The sequence below is a fragment of the Hirsutella rhossiliensis genome (genome assembly GCF_020360975.1).
Source record: "Hirsutella rhossiliensis strain HR02 chromosome Unknown scaffold00014, whole genome shotgun sequence".
NCBI classification, from domain to species: domain Eukaryota; kingdom Fungi; phylum Ascomycota; class Sordariomycetes; order Hypocreales; family Ophiocordycipitaceae; genus Hirsutella; species Hirsutella rhossiliensis.
The window spans coordinates 45,492-60,553 of NW_025408680.1; the positions used below are offsets into that span (position 1 = coordinate 45,492).

Below are 15,062 nucleotides of genomic sequence, written 5' to 3' on the forward strand. Positions count from 1 at the left end.
CTGTCAGACAGAATTGAATAGAAGTAAGTTCAATCGCAACAGTTGTTGCCTCGGCGATGGGCTCCTGCGTTTTGTATCATTTTTCGCGCAGCGCGTTAAACAAATGTTTTGAAAGCCAAATAAATTATCGCTGCCATTTCTTACCCGACAGATGGCTATTTACCTTCGTTCAATTAGTCTCTAGTATCACTTCTTGGAACTGAGAATTATGGGGTGGAATAAGCCTAATAAAGACAGGCCAGGCCGTTGGCCCGCTTCCGTCGCTGGGCCCAACTACTGATTTTTGCCTCGGTGTCATCCTTGTTTCCCACCACCACCCGTGTCTGGTCCCAACGGCACCGCTTTTTTAGATGTATTTGGAGTAGGGGAAGGAAACCCGCCGTCCTCTCCGGGCTCATCCCTGCTAAAGTACGGTTCCTTGCAATAGTAGCGAGTCCGAATTGGCGATCTCCTAAAGCCTTACGACGCTGGAGAGAAGCGTGAGGTTCTTTTCGTTTGCGCTCCGTCGTGAGGAAATTCCTCAGAATATCGTCGTGCTCAACGGCCCAAGTGCCAAGCTTCTCAGCCTCGTCATGCCATAACGCAGGCAGGGGTCCTGCGCGGAGGGCTTGTAGAACTGTTGGATGAACTGCGCAATAATGTCGCTGTCACATTACTAAGGATTAAAGCGATGGTGTTGAACGTTCTAGATAACAACGTCACCTAAGCAGCCTAGGTGGCAAGTGGCAACATCGCCACCTAAGGCAAAACAAAGCACTACTGGTATAAAAGCAAACTTCTTACCATCATTTAGACAGACAATCAATAATCCTTTTTCACCCACTGCAACCTGTCAGTTTTAACTGACAAGAACGAAAGCGAAACCTGCGCGACGGCGGTGCGGTGAGGTATCGTGTCGTCAACATCCATTGCGTCTTGATCCGGAAGGGTCTGAATGCGACACTATAGTTAGTTAGTAGCTTGTTTGGTTGAAACTTCACGTCCTGCCAGTTCGGAGCAGTAAGGCGTTGAGAAGCAGGAACGAAAAAGATACAAAAGGCTATAAGCCTGCAGCGAAGAGCCTGGTGATGGTCCCTGCGAGGCCAAGTGTCTCGAAGATGCGAGGTGAGTCTGCCAAGTCAGCCTAGCGTACACTAACAACTGACACAGACGGAGATCGGGAGCGTACAGTAGGTAATAATGTTGACGCCGGGGAAGTTCTGGCATACCAAGAGCAACATGCCAACGGAGACGCGGTTACCCCCTTTGGAAGGGGCGCTTAAACATCTCGTGGAACGTCATGCGGTTCGCCGTGCGCTCCTCGACCTACTGGTGGATCTCGGAGAGCTCGCCTCGGATGTATTGGGGGTCGGCGGGCAGGGCGCGGAGGCCGACGAACACTTTCTCTGCCTCTCCCCAACGGTCGTGGTTCGCCAGCCATCGCAGCGATTCGGGGCATTTCAGCATGCCCAAGAGAAGGAGGGCACCGCGAACGAGCCGCAGGCCAAGGAACGATCCACTGGGCGGCCTTGAACGAGGAGGTCACAGGCGCAGTTGATCTTTGACGTGTCAGAATCACCACTGCCGCTCTGTGCTTTGCTTTCCTGAGTCTTACCCAGAATCCTAGCATGTCACCTCCCTGAGACGTAATCTCCGTCTCCGCAATATACACGGGCACAATCAGCGGCGATGCCCTGATTCCAAGACCGGCAACGGCACATCCGACAATGAGCATGGCGAGCAAGCCGTTGCCGCCGTCGTGAACACACCGCCGGTGACGAAGACAGTCGCGGCGACAAAGATGGCCTTTCTCCGACCAAATTTTCTAGGCGAGTGGGAAGGTCAGCTGCGAGCCGAAGAAGAACCCGGTTTGGAACGTGGACACGATGTTGCCTCACAGAGTGTCACGATACGTGCCCAACGCTGAGAGGAGACCAATGTCGAGGCGGAACGAGTCTAGAGCCATGGTGTCCGAAATAACAGACGTGTCGTAGCCCACTGATGGATGCATTGGTACGTGCGGAATTGTTAGCAACACTCTTCAGGCGCGCGCAGTCTTAGGCGAATTACTGGCGATGGCGGACATGGAGGCAATGTTGGCCATCATATGGATGCACCAGTTGCGCACACTCTTCGGGTCGTTGGTCTCGCCGGTGTGGAGGTCGAAGCCCATGCTTGCCTGATACCTTGCGGGCTTGGGAGTTGGAGTGGAGAGGTACTAATCTGGGACTTCCTATAGAGAGGGACTGTGGGTGATTGTCAGTGGGCCATCCAGTCTCGGTGGCGATGGATGAGGTCATATAGTGCAACCTCGTGGAGGTTCATGCCTCTGAGTCGGTGTCAGGTCGGAAGAAGAAGGTTCTTCTGTCGTCGTGTCATCCGCTGGCGTGGGTGAGATGGACGGGCCAACCTAAGACCCGGCGACCTTGGACGACAACCATGTCGTGACACACTCTGATAATCCTTCAGGTCGAGTCACTCTACGTTTGGGGTACATCCGAAGAACGAACTGAAGCCACCTTGCTTCGTCAAGACCCAGTTCGTCGTCCCGTCCCCCGCGGAGGCCCGTGGGGCCTCAACGAGGGGAAGTATAGCAGCCCGGAGGGGGTTCGGAACTGAGGATTGAACCTTGTGTGGCAAAATAAAACTATGGAGGGATTGGGCCGGCTCCAACTCCTCTCAGACGATGCAATGGAATGCTGGTGAACCCAAGTGGTTCGCGGATGATTGTAGGGCCAAATTACCAGCTGTCGCACAAGTTCGGGGAGAAGGTTGGGTACAGAAAACGCGGGTGTCACTCCTAGACACTTCCGCCGATCATGGATGCCTAGGTTCCTGTTACCGTACCTGCGGCCGATTCTGGCTTCACAACAGTGCAGCAAGTCCTCTATCTTAGGCGACTGACAGCACCCTCATTTCTGGCTGCTTGGTAGTACTGAGCTATAAGGACTGCACCCCTTTTTGATAAGCAACATTGTCTTCACTGCAGCCAGAAAGTGAACTGGCGCCGAGTAGCATTGCTGCCCCAAACCAGACAGCAGCGGAAGGGTGTAGGAGCGACACCCCAACTCGTCTCTACAACAGTTGGTAATCCGGTCATGCCAACCACTCCGCCAATCTCTTGGCTTCACCATCACTCTATCGTGGGGTTGCAACAATTCTCCGCTATGACCAGCGCGTCATTCTCTTGCCAATCCATCCGAAAGCTTGCTTGTCAGTCGCACCTCGTCGACATCCCTGGCCGTGTTCGCGGCCGCCCCTTGGTCTTTGGAGAACCTGGAGTGGATTGATACTGTTGATCCGCGCTGCGGCAGTCCCTGACGTCGCCGTGATCAGCAGACGATTCGAAAGGCTCCACCTACTGAACAACTCAACGAATGCCTCGATGATTTGCGACTCACCGGTCCCGCCCTCGAAACCGCCGACGAACTGGCAGAACTGGTGGCATATGATTGAGAAAGCGATCGACTGCGTTTTGTCAGCCGTGTTGCCAACTCTCTGCCCGTCGCCGAGAAAGGGCTGATAGGCCAAATTGGGCTTGCATTCCCGCCTCTGCGTCGTCTGCGGTCTCATCGAAGTCAAGTCGGCCGTCGCCATTTCGACATCGTCCTCCCGTGGCCGGCCATGACTCTCCGCGATGCAGCGCCGCAGCGCGGCGGTCGCCTTCCCGGACCACGGTTATATCTTGTAACGGTATGCCATGGATCATCCTCTCCTCTCCTTCGAAGCACTCATCTGCTGCGACTTGATGGCCCTGACCTGATTTTGCGGTGGTAGTGCGGCCCCGGAAAATACCCGCCCCTACATACTTATCCGTCTCGCCCCACGTTCGGGTGCCTCCATGGCGTAGTGGTGACACGTCTGGAGCCTCTGCGTCGCAGAAGGGTCGGTTCGAAGCCGGCTGGAGGCACCCTGGTGAAACAGGGCACACCGGGTTCCCGCCCGTCAACAGGGAACAGCGTCATGAGAAAACACAATCGGCGTACCAACCACCATCAATGACTAACACAACCACGCTTCAACTTCGACACATCGCGCTTCAGTTGCTGGGAATAGGATGCTGAACACTTGGAGAAATTGACCTTCAAGCAGGTCTGTCATGGAGCAAAACAGTGGTACGGTTGGCGCAGCGTAAGATGATCTGTGGGGCTTGGGGAGTCAAGGAACAAACGTGCGGAACTGTACTCTAGACTGTGTAAAGGCCTTATAGGGACCTCCCTCCGGGCGAAATAAATCCTACCTACCTACCACGTTCGGGTAACCACGGCGGGCTCCAGCTCGGCCGTCGAGCACAGCACGGATTGTTGGAACCGACAGAGCTGTTGCATCATCGCCATGAGCTCCGGCGACTTAGCCGCCATCTAATTCGAGTCCACTGCACCTCGGACAACGTCGATCAGCCGCGTTGCGTTTCCGATGCTGTTAGACTGATACATCACTGTAGATTCTGCGCCCGCATCGTCCGTCCCCACGTGTCCGACCGTCGGATGGCCATCTCCGGAGGAGGATGCCCATCGCTTGGCGTCGCGTTCTGCGTCCTCGGCTGGTCGTCGAAGCAGTTGCACGTTATTGATGAGACATCCTATTCTCGGAGCCAGCGCCTTTCGCGCCCGCGCCCGGATGCTGTTGATGTCGCCCATTTCTTCGCACAGGAAGAACTCCCATGGTACAAAGAAGTTAGCGCAAGCTGCTGCACGGCTGCCTTTCAATGGTGAAAAAATTGGGATCTCCATATCCGCCGGCGAAACGGTTTCCGCACAATCCCCGATGACACGAATCCTCATCGTCGTGGGCAAAGTCCCTGCTCAGGTATTTGAAGGCGGACGGTGGCCTGCTTTCCCGGCCGCCTGAGCACCTGAACCCAACGTCTTCCTGGCGGTCGCCCATCCTCGACAGGGGCCTCTCCCCAACCTGCACAGCTCCCGTCGTTGCTATCGCGTTTGAGTCTGACGAGCGATACGTAGTCGTACAGGTACAGGCCTAGCAGGAGCTCTCCACGGTGCTGATATGCCTTGACGTGGAGCTCCTGAGGCCTGCTTCTTCGACGACGATCGACCCATCCAGGATCATCTGCCAAGCCTCTCGCTGCGAGCCGTTGTAGAAGCCTGTTTTTGAACACTCCGTTATATGCGCCCTTACGTCGAAGCTCACAAGACCAAGCACTTTTCCCATTCGCCATGTTTTGTAAATGTTCTCTTGTAGGAGCACGAGAGCCTGCTCTGCGGAACCCCTCTTCCTGGCTCCAAAGCGGTTAGTAGGCAACAGCCCAAACGTTTCCATCGGAAAGGAAATCCGCTCGGCCATCACCGCCTCCAGAAGTGTCGCGAAGCACGTCTGAGATCTTGAGCTCGGGGTGACCATAAGGGGTATACAGCTAAGGGCCCCGACAGGCTAGACAGAAAGGCAGCCTGCAGAGAGTTCTGAGGCTGCAGAAGGCTATTAGGAGACCGCATTAGGCAGCCACACAAGCTGTAGAGAGACTGCATATACGGGTGAAGCTGAAAGAGCCCTCGGCGACTAGGGAAAGTCAGTATGCAAAGGGGGGGCTGGGGAAAGGAGCCCGGCCCCCTAGATATTGTACCTATACAACTGAGAAGGGGATATCAATAGGGAACCAAGGGATATAAATAGGGAGCCTAGAAGAGGGCATTGAAAAGGAGGACGCAGACACAAGGAAATACAACACATCACCCCTATTGTTACACAATCAATGCCCACTTGCATGCTCTCTTCGTGAGAAGAAGACTCCAAATGGGAGGGTCAAAATAGTGTGCGCCCGCGACCGGAACAGACTGCCACCGACCGACACAGTCGAACGAGCACGCCAAACCTCTAGTCGCAAAACGGGTTGCAAGTTCTCAATATTAGCTAAAGAGTCACTAGATGGACACACTTGGACTCTCAGCCATCGACCAGACAAGGAGTGCGCTGAGCACAACCACTCACCAAGCGGGGACCCGTCGGCACACCCAGTGCATCGCCGACTCGAAGAGCGCGACGCTACCAATATTTCAGATCTTGTGGCGTCTGGTAGTGCTCCTCGGGATATCATAACATACCTTCATAGCCATTCGAGTACTCTTGCCGGCCAACAAGACATTTATAATTGGATTGCGGCGACGAGAAGAGACCTACATCAAGGCCAGAGCAGCATCCAAACACTGGTTGGTCAGCTGCATAATGAGGGCTTCTGGTGCCGGGTTCGAAAAGATGTAGACAATCGTTTGACAGGCATATTTTTCGCCCACCCGGACTCTGTTGCATCGATGCGGTCGTATATCTGTAGGATTGTGCACTGGCCAGACTGTTGGCGTGCCCGCCTGATTACCTCCAATACCGAGCAGTTGCTCGTCATGATCGTCAAATCTCGGTGACGCAGTCCAGCTGGCCAGCGCCATTGCCACTGCCGCGATTTCTGCTATGTACGGGTTCTGCTCATCCTCGATCCGAGGGTGACCGAGTAGCTGGCCAGCACCTCGCTCGTGCTGTTGAGGCTAGTGTCGTGAACGACACCTCCTTCCTCTGCGAGCTGGAAGTGGCGACGACGATACCTTCCACGTCGTTTGGCTTGACCACCTGTATCTGATCCCGCTCGCCCACGACGCGGTCGTTCCGTGGTGCCAGAGAGTACTCGTGGATGATCTCCATTCGCTCTGTGTCTGACTCCGCGATCATCGAGGCAATCCTTCGCATCGACGAGACGAGTCGCTTGCTCGCTTTGACCTTTGATGATGCCAGAGGATGCGTCTTGGGGAGCGTCCGCAGGCCGATCTAGAACCTCGCCGCGACTTGACCGTGCCGTTCTCGAAACGATGCGATGCCGGCCTCAGCCTCGGCTATCACCGCTGCAACTGTGCCGGAGGCTCCCGTGACAGCCCTGTTCCCCAACCATCTGGGCCCTATCTAGCTAAGCCGCCTCTCTCACGCCGCACGTGTGCATCCGCACACTAGAGGCGGAGTGCATGGTTGGCGCTACCGTCGCGACAAACAGTTTTCTCGCCATTTGCAGGGATATCATCTTCAGTCTTCGCAAAGACATGCGGCCGTGAGCCGTTTGGCGGCCGCTCTAGCCATCTGCTCCATGGACCGGCTTTGTGCCCATGACCACCCCTAGTAGTTTCACGCTGCTCTTCGGTATGACCTCTTGTCCTTTGGTCATGAACGGTGTGTCGCAGGTGCGCTCCATTGCTCTTGTGAAGTGAATGACAGTCGTTTTGTCCGCTTCAAACGTTGCGCCGCTGCATCTTTCCCACTGGAGCGCTTCGGCAATGATTGATTGGATGCCCTCTCGGTTCGCCTCCGCCGTTGGCCCCGTCACCGAGGCTGAGTGAGTAGTCGTCCACCAACGCCCTCACACCGCCTTTGGCATTGATGCGTCTCTGCACCAAGTCTGCGTTGAAGAACAGCAACGCAATTGGCGACAATGGTGATCCTTGCGGCAGACCTGCTTGGGGCAAGACTCGTTGCTCGGACGTGTGCCCGCTCACTACCACTGAGGCCGTCCGTCCCGGAGCAGAACGCATCCCTCCAATCCACCAGTCTATCTGGTATCCCCCTCGCTTCATCCTCTCCAGCACTCGCTCTTTGCAGACCCCGTTGTACGCGCCTTTGATATCGAAGCTGGTCAGACTGAGCACCTTGCCAGTTCGCCATACCATGTAAGTCTGTTCCTGCAGGAGCATGGGTGCTTGCTCCGCTGACCTACGTTTTCTCGCCCCGAGGTGATTTGCGGGGAGGAGGCTACGGGCCTCCGCTGTGTAGGAGATGCGTTCCGGCGTTCCGCGACAACCGCTTCTAGGACCTTGCCAAGGCTGACAGGAGAGAAATCAGTCTGCGGCATGGAAATGTTCATCAGCGCTCGGAGCCGATGCCTGCGTCAAGAAGCACGCAAATAGAGCCGGAAAGTGCCTTTGTCGAGGCCGACAGAAATGATCGTCACTTTGCGCGTCTCTGCCAGGAGAGTGAGGAGACGTAGCGCATTTTGAACTGGATGGTACATTTACTAAGGTTAGTAGTCGCTTCTATCTACTGCAGGAAGACGTGCTGCTTACAAGGGGTGCCATTGCTCTACAAGTCACAGCATGCTTCAGCTTCGTACGACCTTTGTCGAGATGAGTGCTCCTCTGCAGTACAGTACTGTAATACGGGGCCTCAAAGTCGGCCACCACAGTCACGGGATTGGCGGACTTTGAGGCCCCTAGTATGTATTGCAGCGTGACACGCTCCTGCATCTCACCCCACTCGTGGGATGGTTGCCACACCCAGGCAGCTTAGATGTCCTCGTTCTGCAAGTCGCGACACTGCAGCCAAAATGCACTTCTACGTCCCCAGCCCCTCGTTCCGAAAGATATTATGCTGCAGGGATAATATGGCTGCACACCTAGGACGTATTTGGGCATGATACAGTAGCGTAGCTCCGGTGTTCTATCGAGGAAGGAGAATTGATAGGCGCCGTTTGCTGCGCCCCGCGCCAAGGATGATGGTCTCCGGTCAGCGATGCTGCAACCTTGAGCGACAATTCTGTGAGTACAGTAAACACACACCAGGCCCCGGCTACCCAGCCGCCGCGAACTCCCCGATCCAAATTGAGCGCCAACGTGCTCTTGTGTTGTCCGAGCTGGCTTTCAATGTTAATGTGCATATTTCCCTTTAGCCTGGTTCGCTACCGTGAGGAGAAAGGATCCAGCTTCAAAAGTAAAGTCAGTTAAGGATCATGTAGATATGTGGACTCCGCTTGGAGGCAAATGAGAGCGAAATTTTGATGCTGGGCTGGGAGGGCTCTTTGTACATACGAGCACTTTATGCACGTCTCGTGAGACGGCCAAGGTGTGCGTCTGAATAGAGCCGTCCCTAGCATATCGATCAGTATGTATGAATGATTCCGCCCAATGAGAACTGGGGCTCAGAACATTACAGATCCTGGACTGAGGTTATGATTAGTTATCACCTAGCCTCATTAGACGCTATGCAAAGAAGCGACTTCTTGGTGAACGGTTTAGACGGCAGGGCGGCGACCATAGCATCAGCAGAAGGTCTAAATAGTGTCCGTGAGAAACACGGGACAGCAAGCTTTGCCAAAGCGCAAGTATGGTAACATGATTGAGGTCATGCACCCAACGCGTCGCACAGACTATGGGTGATTCTGCCCTCAATGTGTCAAGTTGCAATTTCGTATCTTAAAGCAAAATGTTTGTGTGATCTGGACATGGTAGAAAGCTTGCATCGGGAATCTTTGGCATTTGCGGAGGGCACGAATGATACCTAATAAAACAATAGCCGGTGGTGACGGAGCCCGAACTGAAACGAGTGTATTTCACAAAGCCCTAACACGTAAAGCTGGCGCACAAAAGTTTTCGGTGTATGTTATAAACCTTATACTACTGTACTGTACGGCAGCTTGGCAAGCTCGATAGGCGGGTAAGCCATGGGTCTTCCATGTATCGCCAACTCGGACAAGCATGCAGCATAATGTTCAGCCGCTCAGCACTGGGCGTGGGAACGAGTGAAATCAGTGTCCTAGAAATGGTGGCAACTTAGTCATAAATGGTTTAGTCGATACCCTGCACGCAAGCTGGGTAAAGCCTGTCGCTGTTTCCCGGCAACTCAGGGCAGCCCAGGGCCTCAGGCGGTATTCCGGCAGCTCAGGGCAGCTCAGGCCCTCAGGGCAGCTCAGGGCAGCTCAGGTCATCAGGGCAGCCCAGGGCGGCTCAGGATCGGCTCAGGGCGGCTCAGGATCGGCTCAGGGCGGCTCAGGGTGCTTCGAGGGAGCCCAGGCTGTGCTCAGGAAAATGCATGTGCAGGTGAATTTCCGAGGTCCGTGGGGTAGATTCTGGTTGCTGTGTTGTGTAGGTGAGATATATCGAAGGATGATGCTGAAGCTTCGGGATTCTCGCTGCCAGCCCTTTTCGTGCTCGGGATTGGCTGCACGACGGCTTTGTCGGGAAGAGGTAAGATAGGAGCGTGCTTGAAGTAGCTATATAAAATACTACTTGGTTCGCCCTATGAATATTTGTCCATGTTATCCATCATGCTGTAAGTAGGAGGAGCGAGTTGGCCCTCAGTAGTTACTGTCGGTGGACTGGGGCAGCCCCGATAGGGATGGACCTGGAGAAGGGATTCCTGGCCTATGTATTAGGAACGCATGGGGACTTCATGAGTAAGGAAGGCTACCCCTTTATGCGTGGGCACAGCCACGTATGTGTGGGTAGAGCACCTTACTCAGGAGGTCCCCAGAAGTCCCTAAGACCTCGTGTATAAATAGCCCCTTCAGACTGCCCCTTTAGAAATAGAACATGCATCTTGAACCTAGCTGTGTGACCTCCTTATTCCGATGTGTATTGAAATAACATTTCACCAACAGTTACAGATGCGGTACACTATTATTCCTCACTCATTTTGCGCCACTGTTGTTTGACCGCCGACACCGTCCGATTGAGCTTGGAAGCGATCCAGGACTCCGACTTGTTCTCCTCTTCCATGCTCTTAGCCGACGTTCCTCTAGCGCTGACCACCGGCGGCGCTTGGCAAGCACCTCCTTTTACCGCTATTGACGATTAGAGGATCGTCCTCGTCGTCGCTACCAGAAATTCTATCATCACTCCCATTGCGATTCTCGTCGATAGGACTCAGAGACTCTGCGTTGGCAGGTACTCTGCGACTGCTCTCTGAGCCGTAGACCTTCCGCGCAAGTTGTAATGCCGCTTCAGGGTGTTGCTCACGGGTTGGCTATGCCTTGCCTTGCCCGAAACATCCTTAGGGAATGGGTTGGATAGTAAGGACAGTGCTTCAAAGAGAGCTGCACGAAAAATCGCGCATGATTTACATTGTCCAGATTGTTCCATCTCTTGCGGTCCACGGAACGATATTGCGGAATGGGGCCCATTTTGCAGCGACCGCTGTGTGCCGTCTAGGGGAGGTTGACTCGTCGTGGCAGAAGAGAAAGCAATAGGGTCAGAGCCAAAGCTTGCAGGAGAACTGATAAGGCCGCCCTGATGAGCCGCGGTTGGATAGGAGCCGCTCGTGGGATAGCGGGCAAGTGCCCTCACAGCCAATCGATTGTCATCGAGATTGTCGTCGTGACTGCCATTGATGCGACGAGTCTCCAATAGTCGAGGGCCCTGGTCTTGAGAATCAATCCCATCGTCGACTGGGATCGAGGCAATATCGAAAACACCTGGTTGATGCAGCAAAGTGCGAGGTTCAGCCGCGGAGGATAACCTTAAACGTTTTGTTTCCTGTTGATCATCAGCGCCACTGCCATGATGGCTGTCCCCCAGTAATCGCTTCGTCCTGTTGAATATCGGTGCGATGACGTGCTGTTGACCTTCATTCAGCCAATGCTGAAAGCCCGCATCGTCATTAAGGGGGCTCTTCAGAGAGAGGCTCTCAGCATTGGCGGGTGCAGGAGCAGATGCGCTCGAGCCCGGCGAGGAAAGAGGGGAGGAGTAGTGAGGACCTCTGAGTTGGTCCATACCGAGCCTTGAAAGATCCACCGACTGCTTGGCAGTACCGGCTTTGGGCCAGGTCAACGCTGTCTGGATCAAATTGTCATCGGCAACATCTACCGTAGGGCCCATCACCGCTGCCGGAGCGGCTGGGTCTATCAGCGTTGGAGACTTCTCAGTGGCCTTGCTATCCCCCTCCTGGATATCTTCCACCCGTACGATGGAACCTGAATAAAATTCTGTCAGTCCCGCGAAATGAACAGTGTGGCAGGTGGTGACTACCTGATATTGCCTGAGGATTGTCCGCTGCAAGCTGAGCCGCCACAGGCTTCAACGCACTGCCGAGGTGTTCGTCGACTTCTTCGCCACCAGAATTGGAAGCATAACACCTGTCCATGGGGTGCGAGACAAACTGCATGTCATCGGACCAATTGTGGCCGGACCAATCGAGTGCCATCACGACTTCCTGGTCTTTGAAATGTCAGCAGGAATTTATCTCCAGTACGATTTCCCTTCAGCGGCATACCGTTCATCGTCAACAAGCCTTCTGCATTATGCTGTGAATATTGGCCTTCGCCGCAAGTTTCTAGTAACGTGGCATCATGACGACGTTCCTTGGGCGCGAGATCTGGGTGTTTTTTCTTTCGCTGCCTTTGCGGCAGGGGAACATATGGTTTGAACTTCAGGGGAGCGGCCATGATGTTTGGAGACCAGATGCGTGCGTAGTCTGTACTAAAGGTATGAGAAAGGGGGAGAGGAAAGCTGAGGTGGGAAGCCTTCCCTATTTATTGAGGGGGGCAGTTGCCCTCTCGCGGCGCGTCAACCAGATACCCAGCAGCAAGGGACTTTGAGCTGAGGTCGGACAAGTCGTCCTGCAAACAATTCCATCGCCGAGAGGTAGGAGCCGCAGGATCGAGACCGTTCCATATCAGTCATCCCCGTCAACCCCTCTGTCACTGTCCCTGAAGGTTACTAAATTTGGCTCCGACGATGGTCAGCTCTCGGAACAACAGGGGACTAAATCGACCTTCCGTTCCCGCCTGAATCCAGCTGCAACGCACGACCAACGGCGGAGTCTGCAGCGCTGCAGCTACTTGGACTGGCAGGACCGGCGAAACGAGAGATTCGGGCCGACCGATTCGCAAGGCAGAATCCATCGGCGCCGCTGGTTGCACCTCTTGGGACCCCTGACCGCTCACGTCCCAACACTTTCACAAGGGTGCGAACATGGACATCACCTCGCAAGGCAGGGCCATTGCATCCTGCGGGCTTACCCATAGGAGGCCTGGTTGAGTCACACTCCGATCAGGTTTTGCAGTGCCATCCTGGCCCCTTTGCGACGGGATAGCGGCGGGAGGATCGTCCAGGACCCGGTCCGGTCCAGTACCAACAAAGCAGGCTGTGCAGGACGCTTCAAGGTGATTTGTGCCGTGGAAAACTGCCACCCCGCCGACGGTGGGCATGTGGTATGAGTTGCGTCCTACCCAGATCCTTCTCGGTACAGTTTCCCACATTTTGGGGTTAAACGTGATCGGCTCGGCGCTGCAAAGTTCCTGTATCTTAGTTCATAGCTAGGAGGATTCGGGAGTCTGTCCCACGGTGGTGGGCGCGCGCCCTCGAACGGAAAGTCCTGTTGGTGTTTTGGCCTGATGAGCAAGATTGTTAGTCAGGGCCTCGTGCTTGGATGTGGGCTACCGCGAGTCCATCCTCTTTCAGTTCTGCCTCGTCATACTCACCGTCAACAACGCGTTCGCTCAAAAGTCCGTAGGGATTTATCCCTGCCGCGCAACCGGCGAGCCGATGATTCCCCCGCTGCATAATGAGAATCAAGCTTGGAGAGACGATCCATTCATCAATGCGTGAGAACACGTCACTCGTTGGTCGAGGCGGTGTATGACCGACGAAGATCCCTGCCATTCGGGGGAAACCTTGCCCAGCGCAGGCTTCTGTGCCGCCCCAAGAGGTCGATCGGGAGGCGAGAAGAGATGGGACGCTGGTGTGTCTCCCAAAACCCCGGTCAACTGTTGATTATGTGATTTCGGGTCGGCGTTAGGGGCCGGCTGCGTTCCCACTCTCTCGATTTCTCTCGGAGAATCCTTGCGATTGCGTACCACGATTGATGTCAATGTCGATAAGGCCTCCTACTCCTGCACCAAGCACCAGCGGGTGAGCAAGACTCCGCCCTCATTTCCCATTCCAGGGTCCGTTCGCATTGATGGACCTTCTCGACTTCTTAAGAGTATCCAGTATTTCCAAGAGAGGCAAAATCGATATGTAGAGGAACGTTAACACCGAAGCACGAAGTCAGCGTCCGCGGTGTCTGGCCACTCTTATCCGCATAGGGAAATAGGCCATAGCATGTGGCATGCCTGATTCAGTAATTTTGAACAGCCGAACCAATGTGCATCTAGTTGCATCACATCCGCCGCGCTCTTCCTTTGGCGAGATGTCGGGGCGTTGGTTGTACGGCCAAGAAGGAGGATGGTGGCCGAGCCGGTCGCGCAGCCGACATCGTGCAAGCCCATAGGGAGAAAAAGTTTCGAGTCGCCGGTGCCTTTGTGGCAGATATGGCGAGGATGAAGAACAAAACCTCCCAAGTGTAGTTGCGAGGGTAATTCTCGTCTTGTGGCAACGACTGATGGGCGAAGGAACAGCGCGTTAGTTGAAAAGATGACTAAGTCAACATGAAAAAGGAAGAACATCCATGGTACATGAGGAATACCTGGGCAGGACCTGGGCTTTTATGGGTGACGCAGAAGCGGCGGGGAATGGAGGGGCCGAAGATTGCCCGATGGGGCAACCACCGAATGTGGTGGGCCAAGACCACCATTTCCGGAGGCGGACAAGCCGTCTTAACTTTTACTTATAAAGAAGGACCCTTTATTTAAGATAATACCTTTTAAAGGTCTATATATTAATTTAACTTAGTAATAAAATAATTTTATTAGCTTTAAAGCTATTATTATTTAAAAGATAGGAAAGAAAAGGTAATACTTAGTATATTAGTTTATAATTACTAAGATCGTATTAATATCTTATTTATTTTACTATACTTTAAGTAGACCTATAGTAAAGTCTATTAATAATTCTTTCTATAATAAAAGTTAAGATAGTAAGTCCGCCTCTAGAAATAATAGTCTTAGCTTACTATATTTAATAGTTACCTTATCGGGCAATCTTAGGCCCCTCCTTTTATACCGCTTTTACGTTATATATAAAAGTCCGGTCTCTACCTAAGTATCCGCTATATACTATTAATATTCCTATTATTTCCCCTCGCCTTATATACTAACTTAGTTATCTTTTCTAACTACTCTTTATTTTACTTAAGTATAGTATTCTTATAAAGAGAGATACGAGAAGTATATAAAAAATGCACGAAGGTAAAATTAGAAGTAAGGGGTCGGACAGGCAGGGCAGAGAGATTTAATTCTTACGGTAGCAGTAATTACGGTAGGGGAGTGATTATTATATTGCCTTTATTATCCTTCTTTCCTCTATCCAACGCCCCTCTTTATACCCGTCTAGCATCTTAATTAATAAAGAAGATCCTGCTTAAAGAAGCTACTAATGTCCCTTTAACTACCGAGCTTTTTACCGGTTTTTCTCCTCCTTTCTAGCCGTTGCCGGCACATCCGT

At 53.5% G+C, this 15,062-nt stretch overlaps 3 protein-coding genes across 3 annotated transcripts; all 3 read right to left on the reverse strand.

Moving 5' to 3' along the window:
- Window positions 1-1,305: 1,305 nt before the first annotated feature.
- Window positions 1,306-2,152, reverse strand: HRG_09866 (uncharacterized protein; the record flags this gene model as incomplete). Its single annotated transcript, XM_044868337.1, has 4 exons — window positions 1,306-1,507; window positions 1,694-1,804; window positions 1,878-1,977; window positions 2,050-2,152. The coding sequence occupies 4 exons, from the start codon at window positions 2,150-2,152 to the stop codon at window positions 1,306-1,308; spliced, it is 516 nt and encodes a 171-aa protein (XP_044716334.1).
- Window positions 2,153-4,340: 2,188 nt separating this feature from the next.
- Window positions 4,341-4,866, reverse strand: HRG_09867 (uncharacterized protein; the record flags this gene model as incomplete). Its single annotated transcript, XM_044868338.1, has 2 exons — window positions 4,341-4,677; window positions 4,739-4,866. 2 exons carry the CDS (start codon window positions 4,864-4,866, stop codon window positions 4,341-4,343), a joined length of 465 nt encoding a protein of 154 aa, XP_044716335.1.
- Window positions 4,867-6,110: 1,244 nt separating this feature from the next.
- HRG_09868 (reverse transcriptase (RNA-dependent DNA polymerase) domain-containing protein) lies at window positions 6,111-7,661 on the reverse strand (the record flags this gene model as incomplete). Its single annotated transcript, XM_044868339.1, has 4 exons — window positions 6,111-6,464; window positions 6,493-6,750; window positions 7,067-7,302; window positions 7,337-7,661. 4 exons carry the CDS (start codon window positions 7,659-7,661, stop codon window positions 6,111-6,113), a joined length of 1,173 nt encoding a protein of 390 aa, XP_044716336.1.
- Between the last annotated feature and the right edge of the window lie 7,401 nt (window positions 7,662-15,062).